The following is a 20,106-nucleotide window of genomic DNA, read 5'->3' as shown; positions in this document are numbered from 1 at the left end:
TATATATATATATAGAGCAAAACTAAAGTGGAGCAGTGCAAAACTAAGATGGCGCAGTGTAAACTCAAATGCGTGTGCTTAACTTTTGCACTGCGCCACTTGTGGTTTGTTCTTTTGGCGATATCACATTAAAAGGACAAACTAAAATCGGCAGTTCAAAAGTCAAGTTGCTCAGTGCGAAGTCAAGCGGTGGCACAAGCATTTTCAGTTTGCCCTTGCACCACTTTTGTTTTGCACTGCGCAACTTGACTTTTGCACCGCCACTTGTAATTTGTCCTTTTTTCGTTCCATACGAGTCGGCCCGGCCTACGCCAAACAACTTCGGTCGAATGATCTGCCCGCGTTAGCTCTGGCAACTGTGACCGAAAAATATAATATAAATAACGTTCTAAAATCTACATCTTATTTTCCGATCAGCACCAAATTCGATGACCAAGGTATATGTAATATTGTAATTGTGTAAAAATTTGGCGAGAATCAGTCCATAGTTCTTGAGCTTTGTGCCCTGAAGGACACACACACACACACATCACAGATAGACAGACACACACACCACAGCAGACACACAGACACATACCCTTTTCCTCTCCTTCAGAGAGGCAAACAAGTATGTGTCTAATACTGTAAATAAGAGGGTACTTTAAAATAAGAGGGTAATACTGTAAATAAGAGGGTAATAAGCCAGTAAGTCAGTTAATCGATTATAAAGACAGTGAATCAGTCGGTCGGTTTGTCAGTCTCTACGTTATTCAATCAGTCATTGTGTTTGGCAAATACATGTAGGCTTACTCACGGCTATAACCTGAGTGACCGCTTGTTGGTCCAGTGCCAGTTGATGGTGTGGAACCGTATATCCGTGTCCAATCGAAATCGTCATAAGAATCTTGATACCAACCTCCCCAACCATATTGGAAGTTAGTTACTATGAAAAAAATGAAACACGGAGAAAGCGTTACCACAGAACAGTTAAATTGAGGTTACAAAATCAATAGAATCCTTCAACGGTCATGTTAACCTATAGTTACACATTTATGCTTCATCTTTTTTTCAATTGGTTGGTTTTCTTCGAAGAGATAACCTAATTCACCATAGTAAGAAGACTTATTTACAGTTTAGGGTGGTGAATTAAAAATTAGAATGAGCAATTATATATCTTGGTTAGTAAGACAGATGTATATAATATTTAATATCATTCTTCTTGCTAGCCACCTTTACATTGGCTGTATAATCAGTTTATTGATTTCTGTATTAAAAATCTAAATGTCTCATAAAAGGTTGATTACTAATTGGACACATGTAAATAAGAAATTATACGTCTTAGCTACCCTATTTCTCTCGATTTTACTACAGACGTTAAATTGTATTTTTGTAGCAAATCTAAAAATAATGCTCTTCACTTATTGTGATGCAATGTGCAGCTGAGCGTGTAGGACAACGTCACAATACCAGTAGTACAATTTATGACGTACGGTATGCATATGATAAGCTAGACTTGCCACAAGTCTCTAATTATAGGTTTTCCTAATATTATCTAATTTTGGAGAGTGCCACCAGCGTCGGTATATATCGACAAACTTTTATGCGAATTAAAGAAATCCAAAAAAAGTATACTATGAAACGCCAAGCAAATAGTTAATACGGAACGCCATTGGTGCCAAAATCGATTTGCCCAGTTTTTTTTACTGATTAAGACAAAGTTTAGGGACTGGAACCCAGTCTAATGATGAGCCAACAACTGCAAAACCTTTATTAGTTTAATAAATAATCAGCAATGTTACACATTTATTAAATTGTTGTACAAATTGACTTTATTTACAGGTAGACCTAGTAAGTTATTTGAAGTAATAAAATAGTAGTACAGTAGCTAAAATAGTCGTTTCTTTTATAACATGTCGTCTTATTGGTTGTCTCATTTTGAAATGAGATTTTAATGGCAAGTGTAGCCATTATGTACATGTACATAGATTTATGATCGAAAAATAATCCCCTTATTTTTAGCTTTTTTAAATAATTGTAAAATTATAGAGAAGCAATACAGAACGTACCTATATTTGAGTCCATCGATGCTGTTAAATCAGAACGACCGGTTACTTCCATCGAAGTTGGTGGCCATGGAGTGCTACCTTTAGTAGTTGGTATATAAAAAGATGTTGTTAGGTCTTGTGTTTAGTTGTTGGTTGTGACGTAATTTATAAAAGCCCTCACAATATTTCTAGATGTGTATAAGAGACAGATATATATACATACTCCTAACTGACACCTAGGGAGAAAAAGCCTTTGTCTATATTTCGCATTAACGTCAATTTAATGTTAATGAGTTACGAAATTATATATTTATAAATATGACAAAACGAATATGAATGATAATCAAGCTGTATAGAATTGATTGCAGTATTAGAAAATATTCTTTTTGAATAACAAAATCAAATATACCTTCGACACTGATGAGTATGTCATCAATTGCTATGTCCCCTGTATATGATATTCCGTCAGACGCTTCGAATACGATGTAATTGTCGCCATTTCCATCACGCTGGAAGTATACTTTGGCATAATGCCACGAATTCCCTTGGTTACCAGATCTTGACCATAGAGAAGTATGCCTAGGACTATAACCGTAGATGGATTTTCTGTAAACCCTGAGTGTTCCCATTTTGGCTCCGTACATATGGTAGTAAAACTCCAAACTGTAACGTTGCGCCAATGGTAGCAATGGACTCCGTAGACGAGCCGACATTTCACTAGATACAGGATTCGAAGTTTCAATATAAGCATAATAATCCTCTAAAACAATAGAAAGATCAATAATTGATTACATAATCAATTAAGCAAGGAAAGATAAAAGATTTGAATCAATAAAACAAGGATAAATGAATGAATTTATATATTTACTTAAACAATCAATTAATTAATAAGTAAATAAATATATAAGTATGAATAAATAGATTAAATAATTGAAAAAACGAACCGATTGATTGGATTTCGATTTTTCAGAGTGAAGGATAGCCCACAGAAGTCCTAAGACATATTTCTAGTGGTGAATTGGGTAGTTCACCGGGGTTAATCAAACATTGTACTGTTCTTTAATGTCCACATGCACCAACGAAACCCGAATGAGGGTGCGCTATCGTAACCTGCATTTCAGCCACCATTTGAAACACAAGGAGAAAAGCAGATGGAATTGAACCGGGAGAAGTTTATGTAAAAATTTCCCGGGTCCTGTGCACTCAAGAGTCTCACCAATTTAGCCGACTCGGCTAAGCTACTTTCGAAAATGTCAGACTGACGAACTGACAGAAAGATAGGCAGACAAATAAACAAAAACACAAATAAGCCAGTTAGTCATTTACTGTACTCGATTAGAAAGCCTGCAAATTAGTCAGTCGGTTTGCCAGTCAGTAAGTTAGTCAATCAGTCATGGTGTGTTTCGCAAATAGATGTAGGTCTATATACTCACGGCTATAACCTGAATGACCGTTAGTTGGTCCAGTGCCAGTCGATGGTGTGGAACCGTTTTTTCTTGTCCAATTGAAATTGTCACCAGTTTCTTGATGCCAACCTCCCCAGTCATATTGGAAGTTAGTTGCTATGAAATAATGAAAGACAAGGAAAGCGTGAGAAAAGCAGTTAGATCGTTAAACTGTCCTTTTAACTTATACAGTATACGTTTTACACTTATGCTTCATCTTTTTCGTTTGGTTGGTTTTATTTGTTGAGATAACCTAATTCACCATAGTCAGAAGACTTACTTACAGTTTCTGGTTTCGGGCGGTAAATTGAAAATTTGAACGAGCAGTTATCTATCTTGGTAAGTACAACAGATGCATGCAAGTATTTTAAATTACAATTCTTCTTTGTATCAACCTTTAAATTGGCTGTATAATCAGTGTACCGATTTCTGTATTAAAAATCTAAATGTGTCATTGAACGTTGATTGCTTATTCGGCGACACATGTAAATAATAAATCAGATGTTTTATCTAGGTTTTTTTAGATTTCTCACAGACGTTGAACTGTATTTTGTAGGAAATTTAAATATGCTCTTTACATCTTCGTGGTGCAACCGTGCAACATGTAGCTGAGTGGGCAAAGCAGCTTCACGGTACAAGTAGTACAATTTATGACGTAAGCAAGTGATGCGTCAACTACTAAAAATTCCTTTTAAAACATTTATTAGTTGAATGGATAATTAGCTATATTAGACATTTATCATATTCCTGTACAAGGTGACTTTTTTTGCAGGTAGACGTAAACTCGTAGTAGGTTATTTGGTGAAATACAAGTCTAAAGTAGCCGTCTCTTATGACATCTCGTCGTATTATTGTTTTTCGCCTTTTTAAAAAAAACTTTTTCTCATGTGATTGAATGGTAAGCGGCGCCATTATGTACCTCTACATATATCGATGATGGAAAAATAATCGCTTTTAAGTTTAGTATATTTAAATACGTTAATCAATTACAAAATTATAGTAGAAATAAATCAAAACGACCAACATACCTATTTTTAAATCCGTCGATGTTGTTGAATCAGAACGACTGATTACTTCAAATAAAGCTGTTGCGCTAGTGCTACTTTTAGTCGTTGTTATTTCAAACGATGTTGTAAAGTCTTCTTTTGAGTATGGTTGCTTAGTTATTGGCTGTGACGTAATTTCAGAGGTTGTAATATTAGTTGTAGTTGTATGAAGTGGTTCTGTTGTTGAGTCTGTTTTTTTCTCAGTAATCATGTGATAAGTGGTTGCATCATGTGTTGTTGTGACGTCTTTCTCCGTCGAGTAACGTTGTTCGGTTGTGACATCAGCCGGAGTTTCAGCTAGTATATTAAAAAAAAAAGTTGTAATTTTTGCAACCCTCCGTATGAAATTTCTTGATAATTAAATTTTTCAACGATTGAAATGTTATGTAGGCCTACAGTGTCAAGTTTAAACCTCTTTTATTATGCAATCGACAGGGTAGTTTAATGAGATGCCCTTTGTTTGAGCTAAGTCTCAGTTTAACTTCTTTTTACACGAAAGCCCTTAAAATATTAAATCAAACTTATTTGCTTACAAATCAAAATTAGAACATTAAAAATTGAAATTGATCTCGCCATGTCAAACAGGCGCATATATTACCGTTGTTTCCTGGTATGCATAGCCGTCTACCAGGATGTGTGTGTATGCAGGTGGATGATCGAAAAAAACTCTGCTTTAATTTAATATTAATTCTACTAAAAATCAGTTACGAAATGATAGAAATATAAATATGACAAAACGACGAATAGACTGTACCTATATTTGAGTCAGCCCAAGTTGTTAACACTGAAGAAGTTGTAAGATGAGCCAGAGTTGTATGGAGTGAATCTGTTGTAATAAATATTAAAATGAAAAGGAATTGGATAGTATGTTAATTCAATTATTGTTTAAAAGCTTTGAATTTTACTTTCATTTTCTTGTGTACGATAGGTCTCCAGTGCAGCCGGATGAAAAGGCCATGTGGGCAGTCAAATTCCTCATATAAACATTTCCTTTATTCATGGCAAAATTAATGCCTTATGCCAACTTTATTTTTGTACACATTTTCATGGTTTAGCGCAAACAGTAGTTATTATCGGTTTTCACTAACAGGTTTCGTTTTCGTTTCTCATGTTCATAAATTGAAAGTCTAATGGAAGGGATACTAGGAAATCAGGGTTTATGCAATGAAGTAAATTAGAGTTACCTAAGAATACAAGATGCAGCTTGTGTTATGCACTTTCTGAAAATAAGGTACAGATATAATTTGTTGGGTTTTTTTTTTTTGTTTTTTTTTTCATCTTCATTTGAAATTTTGCCTGAGCCTCAGTTTGTTCTTTTTTTTTTGTTCTTATGAAATGTGTTCTTATGAAAAATAGTGTATTATCTGAATTGTTTAACCCTGGCCCATTCAGTAAAGCGAAACATAGCCTACCAGTAACACGTTAATTTTGGTTTTATATTTGTACCACATTACAGTACAAATAACGGTAGTGCATCGTGAGTGGATTTCCCGTACGATTAAAAATCGTAACGGTACTGGGTTTGGTCTACAGGAGTTCGTGCTTCGAACAGGTCATTCCATTCATAAAAGAAGCCTTTTGATGGAGAAAGTGTACCTTTCTAGCAAACTCCGGCTATATAAAATTGATTATAAGATAGTAAAATATTAATCTTGTTATTGTACTACTAGTGGTAGTGACAGATACTATGTACACGTTTAATTATTGATTATTTATTCGTTATGCCATTATATTTACATTTAAAATTAATGTATTGTTTAAGTATGTATTATTAGTTCATGTAAAAATTAATGTTATCAATTAAAATGTTATATTTTAAATAATATAATAGACATAGTCGAGGTCTGGCCTAGGCCTAAACGAGTGACTATAACATGTGAGTGTAACATTATGGAAAATATGAATAAAATGTAAAAATAAAGGAAGAAGGAAGAATAGGAAAGAGATTTGGAGCGGCTGAAATATTTCCGAAAATATACAATAGTAGTCAATATGCTATTATTGCATTACGTTTTTGTAAACAATTTTGGGCACTAATCGTCTGTGGTCTCGGTGCCACAGCCTACACTTTTCATAAGTCAAGTACTCAAATAAAACCCCTGGATGGATAGATCATGGAGGTATAAATACATGTGGATAAAATGTCTTGTCAAGCAAAATGCTCAGTGAAGCTTCTAACCCTTAACCTTAAGGTTGTGAGCCCGAATCGCAATGCATAATAAAGAAATCAATAGGGCTTAAAAGATAAGACATTGAGTTTAAAAGGCCCTAGGCCCCAGGTCCTTAAGGTGTGAACAACCTCGTATATCCTGGTACTAGAGGAACTTGCAAAGCCTAATCGCTTTCCCTCAGACTCTCCTTTTCCTCTCTCCAGGTCCATTTAGCTTTACACGAGCCGCATTAGATTGGATTTTAACAGTTTTAGGTACTGCTTTAGGTACTTTTCGGTTTTTGTTAAAAATAAATCAAAAATTGACAATTAAAAAAAACAATAGTCAATAATTATCGCCTCTTAAAACCTTTATTGAGGGGCTCGTTGGCTGTTTAATTTTTCTATTAAAATTTAAATTGGAAAAAGTTTTAATTTTAGAGGACTATTATTGAAACGGGCTCCTAATGGCCCTTGGCCCAAGTGTTTTGCACTGGCTGCATTACACATACCTACACCAATGGTAAGATGCCCACGCGTATCACCTATATATGCCACTGTGGGAGACGAATAATATTGGAAGTGTGTACATGCACAGAAAGGAATTCTCATCCAAGATAAGAGCAAAAGGAACGGTTCGTAATCCGTGCCTGTTAGATCACAATATGAGTATTGCAAGCGTTCCGAGGGTTTACAGTATTATAACTAATGCCTAATATTGGTACTGCCCTAACAATAGATTAGTTGTTAAAATATAAACATTTGTAAAAGATTTTTTTTTTAAATCACAGAAAATCACAATTTTTTATTCAGTACATTGTCGACTGTCATGTAAATGTGAATCTTTTCAAATGTAGTGGGGTACGTACGCACCTATCCCACTACCCCACACACTGGATATGCGGGCTTAGTGAACTTTACACTTTAAGCCCTACTTGATAATTAATGTACTTTTATATATTTTCGTGAGGGCGTTTCGTTTCTTCGGTAATAAGCAAAACGGTCGGCTATTACTGCTTATGAATTTCAGTTTGTACAACAAGGAATATGGGAATCAGATTGTAACGTCGCTCTTTCTAATGATCAAAGAACATTATCGGTGAGGCTAAGTTTGTTTTTTTCAATGATTAAGTCTATTTTGAGCTACTTTTTTTGCTAGGCCCTGTTCGAAACTAGCGCCAAAATAATATATCGGCAACCTGTCATTCTCAGCCGTTACGCTCTAGCAAGCACCGGTGACAGTTTGACAGTTCTTTATATACAGTCACCATAACCGAACTGAAGGATATTTCAATCTATTGTTTGGATCAAAAGTTTTGTTACTGTGGTCGTGGTATCACTATGAAGCTAAAGTTTCTGATCCTATTTCTACTAATCTCGAGTCCCTCACAATCAGCTTCTCTCAAAATTCTCAGTTCATTAATCAATACAAATAAAGCATATCGGAACCAAAGGGCAAACAAGATTAAATATGGGGCACCTTGTCTGTACTACAATAACTATACTGCTACCTTTAATGGAACACTCATTACGGCAACAGACATAGAGTCAAACCCCGGACCAATCAAGAATCCATGCTTAGTTTACGAGTGTCCTGTGGCAAAATTCAGTGTAATACATGGGCAAAGGACTGTCATAAAATGCGGCCGCATTAGTCCAAAAGAATTCAATTCGAGAATCAATTTTCGAACTGGATCTGCCCACGTTGTTTATTCTTCAAATTACTCCATACCAGGATAATGAAATAAATATCATATGCATCGCTAATACGGTACCAACACCACTGAACATTACTCCAAACTCCAATGACTTTTCAGTTTTTGAAAACAAAGGTCTTAAACTTACTCATTTGAATGCTAGATCACTTCTACCTAAACTGACAGAACTTAAACTTACCCTGAGACCAAAACAGACGTTATCAGCATTTCTGATACTTAGCTACAACCTTCCGTCACACCCAATAAAATCAAAATCAATGGTTATAGCGCTGTGAGACGCGACAGAAAGTCTGACGCTCATTGTGGAACTTTAATTTACGTTAACAACAGACTTATATTCAATGAAGTTCCTGCTTTAATGAACAGTAATATTGAATCAGTATGGATCAATATTTTATTACGAAAGACCTAACCCATTCTCATAGGATAATATCGACCACCAAAACAGCACAGCTTTGTCGAAGATTTTACCACCCTGATTAGCCAAATAGAAACAAAAACGATATCATTGTCATGGGTGACTTCAATATTGACTTATTAGATCGTAAAAATTACATGACAAAGCATTACGAAGACTAGCTTAAACAACCTAGGTTTAAAGCAAGTTATTAATGCGGCAACAAGAATTATACCGACAACATCTACGTTAATTGATCACATATTATGAAATGACGAAAATGTAATAACACATAGTGGTACCCTTCTAACACATATCACATATTGTGTCCGGAAAAAAGATTGGAATCAAAATTAATCAGCACAAGTAAGCAGAGATACTCTCATTAAAAGACTATACACCTGAATCACTCAATTCGATATTGTCTGATATAGACTGGTCTGATGTATATAATTCAAAGGATGTCACAACGGCGTTAAATCATTTAAATGCGTCTGTACTATCATCAATAGACAAAATCGCTCCGACAAAACGTATACGCATAAAAGCGAGAACCGAAGAATGGTTAACTGGAGATTCCTAGTTTGATAAATGAATGTGAGAGGCTACTCAATATTTTCAAGAATGACAAAACCCAAACCAGCAATTATGAAAACTTTGTCAAACTCAAATGGCTATTAAAAATACCAAAGCAGACTTCTTTAAAAATAAAATCTCAGAAAATAAATCGAATCCTAAGGAACTCTGGAAAACTTTAAAAAATCTAGGTTACAGTAAGAAAATTAAAAGTGATGCAAATATTATGTTAATTAAAGGTGATACTACAATACATGCCCCTAATGACATTGCTACTGAATTCAACAAATTCTTCACCAACATTGCCCAAGATCTTAAAAATAAGTTACCACCTCAAAGTTGTACTTTTCCCTAACTCCAACAATTTCAATACATTCTACGACAAAAATGATAATAGATTTAAACTTGAGCTGGTGTGTGAAGACTTTGTTGAACAGAATTAAAAATCATTAAGCCCAAATAAAGCTACGGGACCTGCCCATATTCCATCTCGTTTCCCAAGAGATGGAGCAGCTATTCTTAAAAGTCCTTTAACATATATTATCAATTTTTCTATAAAAACAGAATCGGTACCAGATCAATTTAAGCTTGCCAAAGTTAAACCTATATTTAAAAAGGACGATCGCACTGATGCAAATAACTACCGTACTGTTAGTCTATTAAATTGTGTCTCTAAGATCTTAGAAAGAGCTGTGTATGTCCAATCGCACTAAAACACATTTATTTAGCAGAATGTGCAGTAGATAAGATTAATTTCGAAGTAACTTTAGCTTAATGCCGATTAAATAACTGAATTAACTGTCTTTTAAAAATGTTAATGTTAACTGATTTGATACTCAATTTTAATGTAATAATTTTCTAACAAATTGTAAATATATTGATGATAATAATAAAGTAATAATATTAATAAAAATTATAATATTTTATTGATGTAAATTATAACAATTGCAATAATGATTTTTAATGATTCATCTTTTAATGGTTTTCTGGTAGCTTTTTTAGTTTTTTTTCCCTTTGGTTTTCTTTTTGCGCAATTGTGCGGTTAATTGTATTTACTGGTCCCAAGTGGAAATAAGGTAACTTTTCTTGGTATTCCTTGTAATCTAGGTCTGTTCTTCCATTGCGCAATTTTAAATTATTATTGTTTGAATGTATCTTTATATCAATTTGTATGTTTGTTTTTATACTATTTTATGACCTTGTTTACTAAATAAACTCAAACTCAAACCCTTATCAATTAGATTCAATTTTCCAGTATTAATTTTTGATTCTTTTCCACTTCCAATGCTGTTTGATTTGAAATTCATATACCATTATCGTTGCTCTTCTTTAGATAAACTGTCATTTGCTTAGTACTAGAGGGTCATGTTTTACTTTCTTATCAGATGCATGCAATTTCAAGTTTTTTGTGTGTTCGTAAACTTTAAGCTCCAGGTCTACAATTGGGCTACCCTCTCCAATAAAGACCTGTTTTTTCATAGCAGTCGTTAAAATAATAGAAAATGATAATTAATTAAATAGTAATATTAATAGTTAAACTAATAGGTTTTCGCTATAATAATTTTGGAATAACAAAAATATAATAAAATATATATATGTACCTTTCATTAGGTTATAAGATTCAACGCACACAAATATATATCCCCCTGTGATTGATTCTTGATTAAAAATACATTGTGACATAAATCAAATACAAAACTCAACAGTCGATGTTATCACATCGTGCCGCGCGGCCGATTCAATTACAATCCCTTTTTTGTGTTAACAGCTAGACAATTCAATGTATTGCATTTATTTTATCTATATTTTTTTGTCTTTGGTCGATAGAAGGTGGTATTTCTGAATGAAGCGGATAGTTGAAGTTCGCCAGACCACCAAGCGCTGCAATCCTTTTATATTTTTGAAAATATTTACCTCTCACCCTGAACCTTCGCTTTGGAAAACGGTGCGAAGGCTTGAATCCGCGCCTGATTTAGTCTTCCTGTTATTAATGCGGTATATAATATTGTTTTAGGTAGCCTTATTGTATTTTATCTTTGTAGGAGCATATTGTAAAATATCATTACTATCTCGTCTGTTATGCTATCCTGCCTACATATGTTTAATGAATAAATAAATAAAAAATAACTACTGCTTTGCCGATAGATTGATGGTGAATAATAATAACAATAAAGATAACAATTGGAGAGTGTAGACCTTGATTGAAAGTAATATTGGCCTAATAACAAGTGCGAGAAATACATGAGCTACTGTAGGCCCCACAAATTGACCAATAACGACAATAAAGTCTTAACACAATAAATATATGCAAAATATAAAAGTATAAAGATAATGTTGAAAGTCACCTACTTGCTGTAAAACACAGAAAATAGAGCCATGGAAACCAGATGTATGCTTTCCTCATTTTCAAGATAGTCGTTTACAGTAGCGGTGTGTGCTGACGTATGCACATAATAGGCACCGATATGTTGTATATATATACATATAAAGTTATTCATGCGGAAGTATAAGTGGGTACCTAAGGAGGTTCGAGTGCAAAATCCGCTGATATATTTCATGCAGCAAACTATGGAATTTCGCCAATAGGCATCGTTCCAACGATTATTATTATTGTTATTATTATTATTATTATTATTATTATTATTATTATTATTATTATTATTATTATTATTATTATTATTATTATTATTATTATTATTATTATTATTATTATTATTATATGTATTTTATTATTGCATTAGGCCTAATATTATGATGTGTATAAGAGACAGATATATATATGCATTTGTACTCCTGGGTTGAGAGAGGCAACCGTAGGACACAAGGACACAAGCGATTTGCACAGCATTATGTGACTTTTAAATAAAATACAAATACAAATACAATTTAATGTAAAAAAGTAAAACAATTTTAATTTAAATTTTCAATAAAATGTCATGGCATGTAAAAATCAAATGTAAATTGAGTTTCTGTTTTATATTGTGTGTGTATGTTTTTTGTTTATCATTTAGGCCTATACATTGTATCTTTGACACCAAGAATTACTATCTATAACCAAGTCTAGCAACATATTTTATTTTGTTAAAGAGAAAAACACAAAAAATAAACCAAACAACTATCTTGAACTAAAAGAAACCTCACCTCTGCCACAGAAAGGCATTACTAATTAATTTAACATTAAGCCAAAGGATAAAAGAAACAAAGTTGAGAAAATAGGCCTATATAAAACTAATAGTTTACTAAACCATACACATTAATTCAGCTATTATCATTTTGTTTATTAGTAAAAACGTAAAATTTGATATATTTTAAAGATAAGTAAATTGACAGTCGTTACTTGATTATGTTAAAACCTTCAAAACCAGCTCTTCAGTCTGTATCATTACAATTACTTTACAGTCAAATTTCATTTTTAACCCTATCACTGAAAATAATAGAAACTATGAAGCTTCTAAACGTTGCTGGAATTTTTGTAAGAGACAAATCAGATGACATTTCCAATACAGTTAAAAACGGTAGGCCTAGTGTATAATTATTACTCTACATTACATTTTTCTGTCTTACTTTTATCCAATTCAACCTGAATGACCGGACCGGAAATCTCAGTCTCTGTCAATGTAGGCCTATACGTAAAACTACTAGGAGTTACATGCCAGAAAATACTGTAATCAAATAAACCTAGAACTTTGTATCTTTGGATAAAACCAAAAAAAAATAACCTAGAACTTTGTATCTTTGGATAAAAAAAAAAATAGTAAAACTGGATAGATAAATATATATCAGTCGATAATTTAGCATGTTAAAGCATTAGTGTGAAAGAATGTAGATAAAACATGGAAAATGAACATATATTAGGCAGCATTTTAGATGTCTTGCTCACCGCCAATCAGCGGTTTGTACCCTAAGCTACTTTTACGGTTTTTGACGCTTCGTGCCAACGACACACATTCCACTAAAAACATAATCACACCAACTAACATCATGACGTTTCCTCCCGTGCTCGTCTTCTTGGCAGATTTATCTGGAAATAGGAGCAAAATCATAATCAGGATTAAAATATTGTAATTTCATTTCGAAGATATTTAATCAAATAAACGCCCCGCTTCGAATAAATTCCGGTAAAATCTTCCCCATACAGAACTTTATTTGGAATTAAACGCCCCAGTGCATTTATTTTCGTCGAAACAACGCCCTTCCAAATCATTACAATCAAACCTAATTTAGGCAACACCATCTTATAATCAATGTTATTATGCATTACAATTACAATTACAATTGTATTATGTCATATTACTTCCATTTTGTTCTTTCATCAACAAGTAGTATGTAACTAACCAGGATCTTATTGAAAAACAGTGTTTCCTTTAAAGGTTTCTGTATGCTGTACATTGGAATATGATATCCTATATAAATATATTGCAAATAAAAAATCTATCGGCACGAGGATGTCATGTCATGTGAAATTACAGGTACTTATTCACCCATCTATTTTTTTAGAATTTTAAATCCATAGAACAGTAAAAAAGAACATGGCGATCAAAGGCAAAAGATAAAGTAAACACAATTTGCTGTATCCACTGTACACAAAAGCATTTTCTAAAATTTAGTTAATTATTGACATATGCACAAACAATAAGTGGAAACCCCACAATCAACAGAAGGAAATGTGACTCCCGAAAATATTCAACATAATTAAACAAAACATCATCAACTTAAAAGACAACTTCGACTACACTACCATGTTATTTTCAATTTGATAATGTGGATAGCGCCTATTTAACATTTATTAAACATGGTACGCACCTATTTGACCGAAAGACACGTCATCATTATGTTTAAGTATTATTGGACCTAGCATGACCGGGTATGTGTCCTGTTTCAGTTCCGTGTTATCAGCACTTCGTTTCATACGCTGGTTACAATAAGACGAGCATCGCCAGTCAATAGAATTACATATTGACATGTTGCAGTGCAGAAATACCTGTAATATAAATTTTATATTACATTTTATATTACATATGCCATTTTTATTATTACAGGTATCCCCCCAATTAAAGACCACATTTGGACCAGGGTTTTCATGGTCTTTAGCATTCTTTATTTAGAAAAATAACTATTATTAAAGATAACGTATTCATCCATTTGTGCATACGAAAACAGGTGGTCTTTAATTGGAAGAGTCTTCTATTTATTAAATATTAACAAAACGATGCAACAAATGTACACGCGATGCTGCATACATTTGGTACTGATGGCAGTTGAAAGTTTTTGGTATTAAAAAATGTCTTCTACATTTATTTACCGTCGAACTGTATCCAACGAATCCAAAGGTATCGAACGAAAACAACACATTTTTTGCTGATTCACCGACCACTCCCAAGAAATAAAAAATTAACGATGGATCGTCCTTTGAACACCTAAATAAGAGTTGTTAAATAATTAGTTTAATTAGGCTAATTATAATGAAAAAAGTAGAGTAGTAATAATAAAGATTAAGCGAACTTTATGTGCTAGCAAAAGAAAAATCGGTCTATGTATTTGATTTTTAACAAATAATGACATATCTAAGCCATAGAAAATACCTACCGCTGATCAATTAACTTAAAATTTGACTCTGTATCTGCTTCTTGTGTTGGTGATGCAATGCAGGAATCGATAAAAAGTGTCATCTCTGTCGAGAACGTTTCAACTTTGGCACCAATATATACCCTGTTGCCAATATCTAACGTAAATGGATAACTCAGTGTCGGCATTGGTCGTGTAAAATGTTCATCCGTGTACAATTGCAGTTGAAACGCAAGATTGCCAGATTTACAATATTATAAAAAACTTACAGTTATTTAATTTTTTTAAACGGCTTGCTTTTAGTATTTTTACTGCATGTAAATTTTTCTCTGTACTTGTTGAATTTTAACCATCTGTTTTAACCTTTTTTTATGACCTGTAAATGTATATATTTTACCATTTTTCATACTTGTATTGTAATCTGTTAAAAGCAAAGCAAATTTCAAGCCATTTTATGACTTTTTACCAATAAAATTAAATTGAATTCAGAATTCAATTGAATTGTTTGTTTTAGTGGGCCAAATACTTAATAAAATGTTGGTAAATAGCCATGAACGCTTTTCTTCTTGGGGTGGTTCATCAATGAGAATAATTTTGAGTCCAGTCTAATATTATTATTTTTTATTTCAAGTCTCTTAAAAGTTCGGAAGGGGACATTTAAATTATGTCATTTTATAATTGTATACACATGTTTTTCTTTCTGTGCCCCACCCCCTTAAAAATATTATCTGGACCCGCAACAGTACTCAGCCTCGCGGAAAACCAACAATTATTATGGGGAAAGTAACATTTTGTCCGTCTCTGAATTTTTAGTGTTAATAGTCTATAAGTGTTGGTATAGTACCGAGTGGAAATTAGGTGCGGGGGTGACGGCAGTTGTTTTGAGAACTTTGTTTAGAAAATGCTTGAGACTATAGACAATTGTACTTCGAAAATCGAAACTTAGCTTGTAGGCGGAGCCCTGTTCCGGACACCTATGCCGATAGCGCACATGCATCATTATTTAAAGAAAACCAAATGAAATTTGTCCGTAACTGCGAGATGAATTCCATTTTATAATTCGCTGCCACATTTTTTATGATGTTAGAAACAAGCTTTTAACCCAACATGCATTTTTTGAAAGCTTCCAACACACGACTAGGATCGATATATGTATGATGTCATCAAACCTATCATTGAATTTGTAATGTCTGCATTTGAAAGGCGTACTGCTCGCTTTGACCTGAAGATAGTGATTAAATAATGTTGTGTCCATGTTGTGTACACCGGTTTCCTCTTTTTTTCTGATTTTTATTTTTATTGTCGTCCGTATTTTGACCATACCTATCTGTTGGATGTTGTTGTCAAATAAACTGAATTGTGAATTGTGAATTATACACACATCACTGAGGAATAGCTTGTGCTGTCCAAAAGCTCTGGCTATGTTTCTGAATGTAAACTTATGAAATTGTACTGTTGTTTTAAAGTTATTGTACTATTTTACATCTCCGTTCCGGAGGTTTTCTGAATAAATTGAATTTAATAAATTGAAGTGAATTATGTTCACATTTTAGCATTCGCTTCAAAATATGAAGATCCAGTCATTGTTTCCAAAGCATTGGTAGTTTCTAGTGTTTTGCTCTTTAATTTATATATAGGCCTACATATCGTTCTATCCCTCTGCCATTAGGGCATTGAACAAGTCACTTCAGTAGTTTGAATTTTCGTATTTTATGTTTGTTTTTTTGTTAGGGAACCAGACCGAATTTCATTTTATGTGTATTGTACATGTATATATGACAAATAAATCTATTCAGTATTCAGTGGAGAAATGCATGCTGTGGACTAAACTGGACCTTTCCAGAGAGTCAGTCAGACTACTGGCCAACTAGAGCATGCAGAGCCCAAAAAACCGCATTTATCCACAAACACACGTGTTTTCCCACAAACGCAGTACATATGTACGTTACTTTCGTTTTACGCACATGGTACATTGCTAGACTTAGCAGAACAGTCCATTTTGTTTAAGGTTCCCCTTTATCGTTTTGCCATATGCTGTGGAAGTCGGCCTTCATAATAACTGTTCTTTTGTCATCTGTCCTCACCCAGATTTACAGTTTTAATAATAATTGATAAAAACTGATTGTATTTAAACTGATTTTGTATGTGTGTGTATATTTATGCATATATACATACCGTAGGCCTACAACGTATTAATTCGAATAAGTGCCTCAAGGCGTTTATCGTTCAGAAGGGATTTTGAGAGGTACATTTGAAAGGAGGGAGGGGATGTGGGAGGTATACGTGTATTAAATACTATACTGTATATTATACAGTACCTTCCTTCAATATCATATATTATATATATATATATATATATATATATATGTATATATAATAGCCTATTATGTACAGCACAGTATGATAAATGAAACAAAAGTGAATAATAGGTTAATTACAGAACTAATAATTTACTAAACCACACAATAAATCAGGTATTCATCCTTTAGTTTATTAAAGGAAAAACCTTAAATTTAATATATTTTAAGATAAACTCAATTTACAGTTGATTGTGTAATTATTATTAAAACAATTCCTCATTTTATAGTCGTTGCCTAAGCAAATTTAACATCAAATAACTATATTGGAATCAAAAAACCAATAAAAACAATCAAGATACAGCGGTGAACAGATGCATTACTAATTTCTAAACAAAATGATAAAGGAAGCTAAAGTGAGATAGAATGATTTTAAATAATTTACTATTAAAGCACAAATTATTTCAGGTATTCATCAGTACATTCTTCAAGAAGGGTAGGTGGTTACCCTGTCATGCATTGGTCCGTCCAGCCCCTGTCCGTGGCAGCTGTTATGTACCTGTAACCTATAGGATGACCACGCATCAGAAATAATCAAATTTAGCATAAATTAAAATGTTAAATCAATAATGAGAAACAAATTGACAAAGCACGATCAGTAATGAGCATATAGCATATGCCTATATCGCAACCTATTAGATGTCTTGCTCGTCGTCAATCAGTGGTTTGTACTCCAAGCTCCTTTTACGGCTTTTGACGCTTCTTGCAAACAACACACATCCCACAAAAAACGTCATCAGGCCAATTAAAATCATGAAATTTCCTGCTGTGATCGTCTTATTGGTCGATTTATCTGGAAGTAGGAACGTAACATAAAACAATTACAATTATATTATAAACTCAACCTCAAATAATCCTCCTATTAAAACACTATTTGGAATAAACACCCCAGTGAGTTTTTTTTTATTGGTCGAATGAACGTCCCTTCAAAGACTGAACAAACCTAATTAAACCAACACCATTTTATCACCAAATGTACCAATTGTTTACTCTAGAAATATTTAATTACAAACCGGATATAATCTGGGCTTATAAAAACCCTTCAATAAAACTTTTTGATAATCAAAAAGGCGTTTGGAAATATACGTATTTATAAAAAAACAAAAAAATATCTCCCTCGAATATATTCAAACTCTAATCCCCCACGTTCCGAAGACCAAGTAACACCCCTGTTGTTGTTCGAATAAATACGGTAATGTAATAGTACAGTTTTTGTGTAAGTTGGCCTGTTGGTTCACATGTCGCGATGACAAATGAAATGAAATTAGATAGACATACGGTTGAACAGCGCCGTGGCTGCGTCAATCTACTTTTCTCTAAGGCAGTGTAAATAAAGGCTAACTATAGTTCTGTCCACACTAATAAATCTATGTGTGAGAAATGCCCATAAGCTCGATTGTATCATATCACATCCATATATAGGCATGATGATGTCATCATACCCATGTATACAAATCACAGGTATTTCTTACATTATAAATTTGATAATATATATAGATCTGTAGGCCTATTAAATATTTAGGTATATTAAACATAATAATCACCTAATCGACTGAAAGACACATCATCATTATCATGTTTAAGTATTATTGGTCCTAGCATGACCGGGTATGTGTCTCGTTTCAGGTCCGTGTTATCAGCACTTCGTTTCATACGCTGGTTACAGTTAGACGAGCATCGCCAGTCAGTAGAATTACAAACTGACATGTTGCAGTACAGAAATACCTGTAATATAAATTTTGAAATTCATTATGACATACGCAATTTTCTTACTACATATTCTAAAAATATAACAAAAACGTTGCAACAATTGTACACACGATAGTGCAAATACGTAGTAGGCCCTATATTTTATGAATAAATGATTGAATAAACAAATGAATGAATGAATCAGTCAATCCAAACAAGCCACTGGCCACTTAAGGAAAGGGGTTAAGATGTTTGACAAGGAAACAGTTGCCAATATATTTAAAATTATTAAAATAAAAGGAAAACAGCTGGCAAAGATTTCAAAAAGAGGCGGCGAACGACGAACAAAAGAATTTGAAAATGATGGTGTTCTGGATTTAGGAAGTTCAAGAGTGAACGGATGACAACTCCAAGCAAATCGGGTGATTCTGGAAAACCTATGTCCCTTTAATACAGTATTTAATAACGGTATAGGGTGAAAAGGACCTCAAAGAAACTTCAAGGAGCTTGTAAATTGGAGGCGAATTAAACTATTGTTCTATTTTTATAAATTTCTAATTTTATTTCTTATAAAAAGCTAAACTTTCACAACTATTTTTTTAAAAACTGAGATTAAAACGAAATTTAATAGAGTAGAATGTCAATTGCTGGGACAACCAACTTCTCGATCAAGTTCACAACAGAGGCAGAAAGGTTTGAATATTATAAATAATAAATAATGGTAATGAAAGGTGAAACAGAAATTAACTATACCGCAATAGGAAAACACAACAAAACAGAAGCATGCATTAAGAACACCAACAAAGCTCTTCAGAATAGATTCAGAATTTTCTTTTACATATCATTTTAAGATTGGCTAATATGATAATTATGATAGATTTTTAAAGATTACAATCAGTGTAGCATTAATGACAATTAAAAGTTATTTGTTATTGGCTAGGCCTATTAGAAAATCACCTACCGTCGAATAGCCCACGAACCCAAATGTATCGAACGAAAACAACACATTTTTTTTCGAATCACCGACCACTCCCAGGGAATGAAAAATTAACGACGGGTCGTCCAATGAGCACCTAAACAAGAAAAGTAATTCAGTATTTTATTATTTACGAAAATCCTTAATGGCAACAATATATATAG

General features: G+C 33.2%; 2 protein-coding genes across 7 annotated transcripts in view; both read right to left on the bottom strand.

The window, feature by feature from the left end:
• LOC117121758 (MAM and LDL-receptor class A domain-containing protein 1-like) overlaps window positions 1–11,797 on the bottom strand; it is a 32,552-nt gene extending 20,755 nt beyond the window's left edge. For 2 of the 6 annotated variants that reach the window (XM_033267063.1, XM_033267066.1), the window contains exons 1-7: window positions 11,705–11,797; window positions 5,270–5,341; window positions 4,498–4,812; window positions 3,458–3,586; window positions 2,434–2,784; window positions 2,046–2,123; window positions 794–922 (exon numbers count right to left, since the gene is read on the bottom strand). In XM_033267063.1, coding sequence (XP_033122954.1) covers window positions 794–922; window positions 2,046–2,123; window positions 2,434–2,784; window positions 3,458–3,586; window positions 4,498–4,812; window positions 5,270–5,341; window positions 11,705–11,759 — 1,129 coding nt within the window. In that variant the 5' untranslated portion in view covers window positions 11,760–11,797. Of the gene's footprint in view, window positions 1–793; window positions 923–2,045; window positions 2,124–2,433; window positions 2,785–3,457; window positions 3,587–4,497; window positions 4,813–5,269; window positions 5,342–8,560; window positions 8,691–11,704 lie in introns of those variants that run through there. The other 4 variants (XM_033267064.1, XM_033267065.1, XM_033267067.1 and 1 more) reach the window with 4 other exon arrangements.
• A 5,591-nt stretch (window positions 11,798–17,388) lies between these two features.
• The window catches only part of LOC117121772 (CUB and zona pellucida-like domain-containing protein 1), a 6,186-nt gene continuing 3,468 nt past the window's right edge, over window positions 17,389–20,106 (bottom strand). The window contains exons 3-5 of the mRNA XM_033267079.1: window positions 19,928–20,039; window positions 18,822–19,002; window positions 17,389–18,070 (exon numbers count right to left, since the gene is read on the bottom strand). Coding sequence (XP_033122970.1) covers window positions 17,913–18,070; window positions 18,822–19,002; window positions 19,928–20,039 — 451 coding nt within the window. The 3' untranslated portion in view covers window positions 17,389–17,912. The remainder of the gene's footprint in view (window positions 18,071–18,821; window positions 19,003–19,927; window positions 20,040–20,106) is intronic.

The sequence above is a fragment of the Anneissia japonica genome, unplaced genomic scaffold (assembly GCF_011630105.1).
Source record: "Anneissia japonica isolate Jap-2015-1 unplaced genomic scaffold, ASM1163010v1 scaffold3436_len560460_cov161, whole genome shotgun sequence".
Classification (NCBI taxonomy): Eukaryota; Metazoa; Echinodermata; class Crinoidea; order Comatulida; family Comatulidae; genus Anneissia; species Anneissia japonica.
Note: the sequence above shows the minus strand (reverse complement) of the source record. Positions and strands in the feature narration are given on the sequence as shown.